This window comes from Quercus suber, unplaced genomic scaffold (genome assembly GCF_002906115.3).
Source record: "Quercus suber isolate HL8 unplaced genomic scaffold, Cork oak 2.0 scaffold_472, whole genome shotgun sequence".
Taxonomy (NCBI): Eukaryota; Viridiplantae; Streptophyta; class Magnoliopsida; order Fagales; family Fagaceae; genus Quercus; species Quercus suber.
In genome coordinates, this window is record NW_027069923.1 from 569,171 (window position 1) to 580,048 (window position 10,878).

Here is a 10,878-nt window from a genome sequence, read left to right on the forward strand (position 1 = left end):
ACAAGTCGCATATGGAATTGTCTTCAATTTCCCTAGTAAAAAATCTATGCACGTAACCTTAAGTTATGGGAGAACTAGACTACCATTAGTGCGTCTCAACCTCACACGTTGTTAAATTGAATACAAAACAAAAGTCTATTGAACATGACACTTAGGCTATTAGCCATTCTAGACAACCCGCTTTTGTAAAATATACCAAGTTCCTCAGCTACATGCTTCTCCTACGTAACAAATAATGATACAATCGCAATGAAAAGTCAAGCTTGCTCTCAACGAAAAAATAATAATAATAATAATAATAATAATAACAAAGAAGAAGAAGATCATGTCCACCCACAAGCTACTCTCAGATCTTTGAGCAGCAATGTCCTCAAGCTTATAGCTATGCTTATGATGATCAGAACAGCACATTTACTTGCTCTGGTGCACCCAACTACGTCATCACTTTCTGTCCATAAATTAGGGAGTGGAATTATGCGTTCCCTTCTCTTTAAATAGTAATAAGAAGCTGATAAGTTTCATGTACTAAGGCACATGTATGTTTGTGTCAATGAAATAAATATTTGAATAAAACGAAACAAATTAATATCCTCACAGGAGGCTTCTGTCATCCTTACATTTACTATATATGTGCACCCTTCTAATTCCCCTTTAACTTTTACCGGATGACTTACCCTCAAAGCAAGGATATCTTCATAGTGTATACTATTGATCGCATGAAAGGTTATCTTTAATTGAATTAATTGAAATTAGTTGCATATCAAAAGACCAATGTTTTTTTTTTCTAAACTAGTTTAAAGAGAAACTCATCAAATTTCTTTTATATATATATATACACACACACACACACACACACACAATTTTGTTGAAATTTTGTAAGCGTGAATGATTTAATAAGAACATGTAATCTAATAATTAGATTTTCAAAATTTACAGACAATATAAAGATATATGAGGATTTTAAAGAGTTTCTCTCTAAATTAGTTTGAAGAGAAACTTTGTTCATGTCAAAATCTCATGGTTTGTTTTCAGACAAAGAAAGAAATTAAAAATTATCATAAAATCATATAATCTTTAATTTGGCTTATTTTAAATTAAAAATTAAAAATCATCTATATTATTAATAAGCGGATTCCCCTGTTTCGTCTTCAATTTTTGGTGTACCAAAATACACTCATACAAATTCTGAAATATCGTATCCTTTAGTTTAATTTCTTTTCCTACAAAAAAGCAAAAAATGTTAAAACAATAATGCTATCTCATGTACAATAGGATTAAAAAAAAAAAAAAAACTGTTATTCTCACCATCCATTTGTATTCAAATGACTTATTCCTATCTATAATTATATGTATTTTTTATCTATTTAAATTCAAATACTTCAATTATCTTTATAAAAAAAAAAATACAAAATTACTTCTTCCAAAATTTTTAAAAGAGTAATACTATCTCACGTATAAAAAGGGGAAAAAATCAATATTCTCACCATTCATTTGTATTCAAATGTCTGATTCCAATGTGTATTTGTTATCTATTTGTATTCAAATACTTTAATTATCTTTATAAAAAAAATACAAAATTACTTCATCAAAAAAGAAAACTCACTACCTCACGTAAAAACTAATCATAATTTTCCCGAAATTTCTATATATTTTTTTTAAAAAAAATTCTTTAAAACATTTCAAAATTTTTGTTATCCAAATTTTATACAGTTATCACAAATCTCCACCATCTACACTAATGTATATCATATTTCTTTTGTTTAAATTCAAATTTTTTTACTTATCACAATTCTTATGCTAATCAATAAATTCAAATATCCTATTAAATTTCAGCTTTTTACGTTTCTTTATCTCATTTTTAAACATTAAAAAAATGAATACACAATTATTTATATACAACTTTTAAACATTATAACACTAAAAAAAAAAAAGCATTATTGCACGCACAAAGTGTGTGCAATGAGTCTAGTAAAGATAATAATCTGATTAGTAAGTTGCTAAAAAGTGGCTTTTAAGCTTGTAATTATCCTTAAAAAAAATTATAAAATCAAGCTAAGATTGCGCAAACAACAAAATTGGAGATTGCCTAGGACACTAGGGTCAATTGTGTCTAGCATCCTATCAAATTCGAATTTTGGCAATTCTTATCAACTCAAAAACTCAGTAACGTGCATGAGCATTAAAACAAGATTAAACATTATAACACTAAAAAAAAAAAAAGCATTATTGCACGCACAAAGTGTGTGCAATGAGTCTAGTAAAGATAATAATCTGATTAGTAAGTTGCTAAAAAGTGGCTTTTAAGCTTGTAATTATCCTTAAAAAAAATTATAAAATCAAGCTAAGATTGCGCAAACAACAAAATTGGAGATTGCCTAGGACACTAGGGTCAATTGTGTCTAGCATCCTATCAAATTCGAATTTTGGCAATTCTTATCAACTCAAAAACTCAGTAACGTGCATGAGCATTAAAACAAGTTAAAAAACTTCTAGAGGGATGAAAAGGAGGGAAATTTAAACCATACAACCCATTGACCCACCCCTATAAATAGCGCTTCAACGAATGATAGTGCCTTTAATTTACACTATTTGAATAAATAAATAAAAAATTGTATTGTAATATAATGTATATTAATTTTTTCTCTAAATTTTTTTTGAAGATAATTTATTCTCCCTAAAAAGTAAATAATTTCTATTCAATCTAATTAGTTGCATTTCAGTCCAATTTGGTACACTTGGTCAATTTCAATCCCCTTTAGTCCTTTTTCAAGTTTAGCTTAAAACTTATTTTTTTTCCTTAATTTTTGGGTTAAAAATTATGAAAATTCATTATATTTAGGCAAAACTCTTTAGTTTTGAGTTAAAAAATACAAAGAAAATAGCTATTAGAAATTAGAAATATGAGCCCTAAAAATACTATAAAAATAATAAATATTCAAAATTCTATTTCAGTCCACATTGATTTTATTTGGTCCACTCTATCCACTAAAATTATATTCGATTCATTCAGTCTCATTTAGTGCACTTTGGTCCTATTCGGTCCATTCAGTCAGTATTGGCCTTATTTAGTCCACATTCGTCCTATTTTGTCCATTTTGTTCCATTGTTACACTTCGGTCCTACTCGGTCCACTTTGATCCTATTTGATTCATTCTTTCCATTTTGGTTCACCTCAGTCCTATTTGGGCCATTCGGTCCATTTGTCCACTTTGATTTTATTTGGTCAACATTGGTTCTATTTGTTCCATTCTGTTCACTTCAGCCTTTTCATTTCACATTGGTCCTATTCGGTCCATTATGTCCACTTTGGTCCTAATCTGTTCATTCGTTCTTATTCAGTCTACTTTAGTCCAATTCGGTGTCCTATTTGGTCCCCTTTGGTCCTATTCGGTCCACTTTGTTCCATTTAGTCCAATTCGGTCTATTTTGATCCACTTTGATTCTTTTTTGTGCACTTACATAATAAGAAAATATATGGTTGGGTTGAAAACACCTATTCTAAATCCAAATTTATTAATTGCAATATGGGAAAATATATTTTTGTAGGCATCATTAGATCATATTTATTGTTGGCAGATTTCGTGCCAAAGTTTCTAATTACAACAATTTTTCATGTATTTGTGTCATTTGGGTTAAGTTCTTCTGGTCTTCAAGAAGAAAAAGAGTTGAAAGTTAAACTGTAGATTCTGAAGAGTACAACCCGAAAAATAATTATTTTGTATGTATTAATAGGGGTGTATGTATGTCCCTTATTTCTTCTCATTCAATCTTTTATAGTTTTGAAATTGATACAAGATAACTGAAACATGTGCATACACAATAAAGGACACTTGTATTGAAGAGTCGTATCCAAGAACAAAGAAATGAATTTGTCCACTACTTTAAAAGGCAACATGCCAGAGAGTTTTGCACCATCACATCAATTATATAAAAATTAAAAATTAAGAAGAAAAAAAAGGGACTGATTCCATCTAATCTAACAATATTAAACATGCACCACTTGATCAACAATGAGGTGAGGGGTACGCAGAGCGAAGCTCTGATTGTTCCAACATTGGTGCTTTCCCACCTAACCTTGGTAGAATAGAGAATTCACAAATAAGAGTATCCTCGAAATCTCCTCAATTATAAGCTTCAATTTCATATAACAAAAAGGAATCAGAATGAGCAGAGGGGATGTCTGCCTTACAAACAGTGGTAGGGCTGCTGGCAGATTATCCTTATTGAAACACAAAGAGAAGCTAGAACCTAAGGCATGCTTAGAGCATTTACATCAAGGATAAAAAAAAAAATATAGCATTTAGCAACTCAAAAACTTACTTAATCAATTGTAACAACTTACTTTACAATTCAGCCCACATCAAAGTTTTTATTTTTTACCATTTCATTTATAATAATATAAACAATTCATTAAAAAAATAAAAAAACAATCACCACAAAAACCAACCATCAAAACCAATCACCACAAAATCATTAAAAAATAATAGTAAGTTGCTACAGTGAGCTCTCATTTATGAGAGTTCATTGTAGCAAGATGTCAAATTCTTTTAGATATGGCATCGATCTTTGATTAAGTATGATTTTTGTGGTTTAAGAGGCTAAAAATAGCTTTTGAGTGGATTCAACACCCTTGTTGTGAATGCTCTTAGTTGCAATATGGGTAGCAACATTACTTGTTCTTCTAACCCAAATAAAAGAGCAATATATTAGCATCAACAGTGCCATGCCAAATGCTAGTTTAACATATATCACTTTACAATACATCCTAAATTAGATATTATATTTTTCCGATCAACACAATAAAATAATATATACAATACATTAAAATAACCTTAAAATCTCCTACAATATAATATATAAATAAATAAAAACAAAATTCCTCATCGCCCACAGCACACCCCACCACAACCCGCCACCACACAAAATCAACCATTGGCCACTAATATCAGCCCATTGCAGTGCCCAAAAAAAAAAAAAAAAAAAAAAACCAAAACTAATATCAGCCCACCGTGACCACCAAAAAAAAAAAAAAAAAACACCACAACCATTGTGCACTCACGCGCGCGAGAGAGAGAGGGATGGCTTAGGGAGAGGAGGCTGGCCAGGATCGATGACAATTGGGTGAAGTGTAGTTAGCCAAGGTTGTTGAGAGCTGTCTGACAAGATCGGCGGTGACGTCTAAGAGTGAGATCAGCAGCATGCGAGGTGACGAGATTAAAGGAGAGATTGGCGGCAAGATCAGAGGTGAGAGTGAAAGGAGAGGATGATTTTATAAAAATAGAGTGGAGAGGCTAAGAGTGAATCAGACAGGTGAGAGAGAAGAGAGAAAAGTAGAATAAAAAAATATTTAAAGGTTTAGCATTTCCATCAATACAGTTCTATTATTAGAATTGTACTCTTAATCAATACTAAAACTTTTAGCATTTAAAACATATGATGTGAGAGGGTTTTTGGTGTTTAGTGTGCCAAATATTAAATATGCTATAGTAAGAGGATTGGGATATGGTAAATTTGGGACTCATGTTAGCATCCTATCATGTTCAACGCATAGGACACTAGATTCAAGCCAAATCCGTTATTATTATTATTATTACCATGTGGTCCATCTCTTAAAATCTTGAAGATACAGACCCTTGAGTATGAAAACCGAAAGAAGTTAGACTCCTTGCTCACTAGTCACTTCTCTATCCACAAAAGTGTGTTGTTCTTTAATATTTTTTTCATAAAAAGAATATGCCTCAATATTACTAGAAAAGTAGTCGCTAACCTGTGCAATGCACGGGAAAACTATTGGAGAATAATAAAGCATGCATATATTAAAAGACAATTTAAGTTCATGTATGCTTGCAAGGGATACATACCTAAATTGTTCTTTAAAGAACCAATGTAATGCTAGTGAGATCCACCATATAGCCAAACCTGTAATCCAAAACAAAGAAATGGCTAAATTTGAGACCAAAATTTCATTTACATATATAAATATATATATATAAAGAAGAAGAAAAAGTTGAGACAAATCCCAGTTCTTTCAACAGTGATTTTAAATCCGCTATTGAGTATATAGAATATTATTGAAGTTGTGATCTCATAGCTCATAGTGTTTGTAGCAATAAGCTCTTGATTATTTATTATCTATGAGTTTTATTGTTGAATTTTAATTATTTAGTACTTGATAATTGATATCCAAACCTCAAGAATAAATAACAAAGAATCAATTGAAACATACAGATTTGTGAATCCATCTAAATCAAAAAAAAAAAAACAAAAGATATATAAATCAAATTACCATATACATAATAATTGATGACTTGCCATCACATACTCCCACAGTCAAAGCTCAATGCTCTTCTCAAATTCTCTCTTCTATTTTCTACTTCAGATGATGTTTTCTTATCTGAAGCATTGATGTAACATATTTATAGGTTTGAATTTAGATGCAATATAGATTATAGAGTTTTATTGGATCCAAACCTCTCTAACCAGAGCATAGTATTAGTTTTGAGTCAAACTTCTCTAACCAAGAAAACAAACTAAATGGTATTTTATCAAGAACTTTAAATGTGCTTATCTCTTTTTTTCTTTTTTTGAGATAGAAAACGTGCATGATTTAAGGAAGAGGAAAGGATGTGTGTGTTTAAAATAAATGATAATGATGAGTTTGAGTTTAAGTTGGACTTGTTAAAGAAATAGAGTTTCATTCATTGTTAAATTTGGACTAAACAGTTTCTCAAAAAAAAAAAAAGTTTGGACTAAACAAATATAATTTTATTTAAAAAAAATATAATAATAATGATTTTAAAAAAAATATTATGTTGATGTGAAAAATTATGAGTTTCAGAAGTTTCAGGTTTATATATGTATATAGATTTTCACGAAAAGAATATGCCACAATATTACTAGAAAATGTACTATATTCTAGAATGTGGATGTATTAAAAGAGGCTTTGATCAAAACTATATGATGGTTTAGTTTTACTCTTTGAATTATGACAAGATAATTTTGCTGAAAAAGAAATTAAAAAAGGAACCTACTAGATCCGAGCTAGGATTAGAAGCCTAACGAATTGGTTAACTCCAAAGGGTTTTGGTTCTTACACATCCACTATTTCACCGCCTTTTTTTCATAGTTACTTTTATGTGTTTTATGAACAAATGTGAAAGAATATTTTTTTCACTCCAAATTCATCCGCAAAACTCACAAAAACATCTCAAGCCGCCTGGGTTGAAAGTTCGACCAACGCGCAAAAATTCACGTTGAAATCAGATAAATTAGAGTTGGCATGACTTACAGATTGCATAGGTTTGTCTTCAATTTCCCTAGTGAAAACCTATGGACGCTACCTTAAGTCGTGGGTGAAATAGACTGGTTACTTCGTCTCAATCTCACACGTTGTTAAATTGAACACAAAACAAAAGTCTATTCAACATAATACTATTACAGTCATTCTAGAGAACCCGTTGTTCTAAATATACCAGGTTCCTTGATCTTTTTGTTTCTCCAACGAAATAGTGACCTTGGTGCCGTATAAAAGACTCTAACGATCACCAGGCCAATAAGCATTCCTACTGAAAAGTCCAAGCCTTCACTCAAAGAAAATGACAAAAAAAAAAATCCAAGCCTATTTTCCCCGCATGGACCGCATTGATATCCGCAACCACGTATAAGCTTCTATATATACCCAACCAAGTTCTTCAAATTATTATCACCATACCACATTCAAGTTCATTATACTTGTTAGTTCTTATATACCACCAATTTAAAGCAACGATATTATACAATGATGAAAACCCTGGCACTCTACAGCCTTACCTTGGCCTTCTTTTTCCTATCTGGTATGCCTCCTCACTAATCACTACCCTACGTTGCATCGTCCAAAACTCTCTCTCTCTCATCCTTTAGAAGTACTTGATATACACCCAAAATAGTTATAAAATTCTTGTTCGGGATGATTCATTTTATCGAAAACATCAAAAATCATGCTGGTTTTTTTGCCCCATTCATGATTCATCATCACATGGGCTACGCAATAAAAGTCATGAAACCCCGCGAAGGAATAGAGTTCATGCACATTCTTTTCATCACGAGTCTTATTTACTTACTTTTGATAATTAAAAATAATTGCAACCCGTTGAATTATAACCTTGCATCATCATGATACGTACGTGTATCTACACGTTAGAATTAATGTTGCATCTGCTACATATATTTGCTGCTTACAATAGAGGCTTTGTTTTCATTTTCAAAATGATGACAAGGATTTTGGTTTATATATGTTGCATGCAGGTACTCACTCTGCTAGAATAACTTTCACAAACAACTGTCCATATACCGTATGGCCAGGAACCTTAACTTCAGATCAAAAACCTCAATTATCAACTACCGGGTTTGAGTTAGCATCTACAGCATCCTCAGCAATAGATGTCCAAGCTCCATGGAAAGGCCGATTCTGGGCCCGAACTCTATGCTCCACAGACAGCTCCGGAAAGTTCAGTTGTGCTACTGCAGAATGTAGCTCTGGTCAGGTTTCATGCAATGGTAACGGTGCAGTTCCGCCAGCTTCTTTGGTAGAAATCAACATAGCCGCCAATGGTGGAATGGACTTTTATGATGTTAGCCTTGTAGATGGGTTCAACTTGCCTGTTTCAGTAGCCACACAAGGTGGAACTGGTGAATGCAAGGCCTCAAGCTGTCCGGCCAATGTGAATGCAGCTTGCCCAGCAGAGCTGCAAGTGAAAGGGTCTGATGGAAGCGTTATTGCTTGCAAGAGTGCTTGTACTGCTTTCAATCAACCACAGTATTGTTGCACTGGTGCAAATAACACCCCAGAAACATGTCCACCCACAGACTATTCTCGGATCTTTGAGAACCAATGCCCTCAAGCTTATAGCTATGCTTATGATGACCAGAACAGCACATTTACTTGCTCCGGTGCACCCAACTATGTTATCACTTTCTGTCCATGAATTAAGAAGAGGAATGATGTGTTCCCTTCACTCTAACTAGTAATAAGAAGCTGATAAGTTTCATGTACTAAGGCACATGTATGTATGTGTCAAGGAAATAATTTTTTGAATAATACAAAACAAGTGGATACTGTAAAAGAATATCACTTCCTTTTTCATGTTGTACCGAGACATTTAAAATAGTGTGAAGCTTTAACAGCCATGGTCTAAGCTGTTATGCTTAATATATATCAGGAGCAAATTAATGAGCAGTGATGCAGTAAGAGTGGGTGTAAAAAAAACAAACAAACAAACAATAAAAATTAAGGTCCGGGATCCTTGTGTAATACTATACTAACAAACTGGGTTGGCCTTGTATCACGATCCCACGGGAGATTTCTTGCATCCTTACATTTACGTTGTTCGCCCTTCTAACTCCCATTTTAACATTTACCAGATGGACATTCATCATTGCATGCTCCTTATTGTACATTGTTAGAAATATTGAATGTAATTGTATTGTATTTCATAATGAAAGAATGTACATAGGTACCTTTATATAGGAGGCATATGTATGTAGTACAAGTAAATATGTGTGTAATATAAGTAAATATGTGTGCTATACAAGTAACCTAATTGGACCTAAAGCCCACAATATATTATACACATTAACAGCCCCCTTCAAACTCAAGGTGGATGTGAGACCAGCTTGAAGTTGTCAACCAAAGTACGAAGGCGTCCTTTAAGATGTGACTTGGCGAAAATATCTGCAAGTTGATCTTTAGAGAATACTGAGATCAGCTTGAGAGTACCATGGACAATATGAAAACGGATAAAATGACAATCGATCTCGATGTGCTTAGTCCGTTCATGGAAAACATCATTGTAAGCAATATGAATAGCACTTTGGTTGTCACAATAAAGAGGAGTAGCAGAGGATGTAAACACATCTAAGTCTTTGAGAAGCCATCTTAGCCAAAGGAGCTCAAATGTGGTATCAGCAAGGGCACGATATTCTGCTTCAGTACTGGAGCAGGCCACATGAGTTTGTTTTTTACTTAACTAAGAAATCAGAGAAGAACCAAGAAGAAAGCAATAACCAGTGGTGGACCTATGATCAGTGGAATCTCCTGCCCAATTAGCATCAGAAAATGCACAGAGAATAAGAGGAGACTGAGCAGAGTAGAAAAGACCATGGAAGAGAGTGCCTTTTAGGTATCGAAGAATGTATAGAACAGTAACATAGTGAGTCGATCGTGGTGCAGATAGATACTGGCTCACCTGGTGAACAGCATAGGAAATGTTTGGACAAGTAACAGTGAGATAAACTAAGCTGCCAACCAAGCGTCTGTAAAGAGAGGGATTAGACAATGGTTTCCCCCCGAGGGAGTCAGATGCGCATTAAGCTCAACGAGAGTGTCAACAGTCTTACTATCAGTGAGTCCAGCTCGAGACAAGAGTTCATAGGCACACTTGGCTTGAGTAATATAAAACCCATCTGTAGAATAAGTGATTTCAAGACCCAAGAAGTAGCTGAGATGTCCAAGATCTTTCATCTCAAACTACTGACTAAGAAAAGTCTTGAGTTCTTGAATGCCATTGAGGTCATCACCAGTTATGATCATATCGTCCACATATAAGAGAAGTAAAATAGTGCATTTGTCAGTGCGACGAAGAAATAAGGCAGAATCATAATTACTGGCCATGTAACCTAAGCGAAAGATGGTAGAGCTGAATTTGGCAAACCAAGCTCATGGAGCTTGTTTAAGGCCATAAAGTGCACGTCGAAGGTGACAAATCTTGTTTGAGTCAACAGAGAGACCAGGAGGAGGTTGCATATACACTTCTTCACTTAAATCCCCATTAAGGAATGCATTTTTGACATCCATCTGAAAAAGGTTCTATTTACTAGCAGCAGCAACAGCTAAGAGGGCAC

General features: G+C 33.3%; 1 protein-coding gene across 1 annotated transcript; it reads left to right on the forward strand.

Moving 5' to 3' along the window:
• Positions 1–7,683: 7,683 nt before the first annotated feature.
• Positions 7,684–9,121, forward strand: LOC136062981 (thaumatin-like protein 1). Its single transcript, XM_065762775.1, has 2 exons — positions 7,684–7,832; positions 8,284–9,121. Exons 1-2 carry the CDS (start codon positions 7,778–7,780, stop codon positions 8,961–8,963), a joined length of 735 nt encoding a protein of 244 aa, XP_065618847.1. The 5' UTR covers positions 7,684–7,777; the 3' UTR covers positions 8,964–9,121.
• Positions 9,122–10,878: the final 1,757 nt, after the last annotated feature.

Bases quoted from the DNA above. Each gene is read 5' to 3' on its own strand.
- LOC136062981 (XM_065762775.1), top strand. From the start codon at position 7,778: ATGATGAAAACCCTGGCACTCTACAGCCTTACCTTGGCCTTCTTTTTC. The intron at 7,833-8,283 runs GTATGCCTCCTC...TGTTGCATGCAG, and splicing joins GGCCTTCTTTTTCCTATCTG to GTACTCACTCTGCTAGAATA.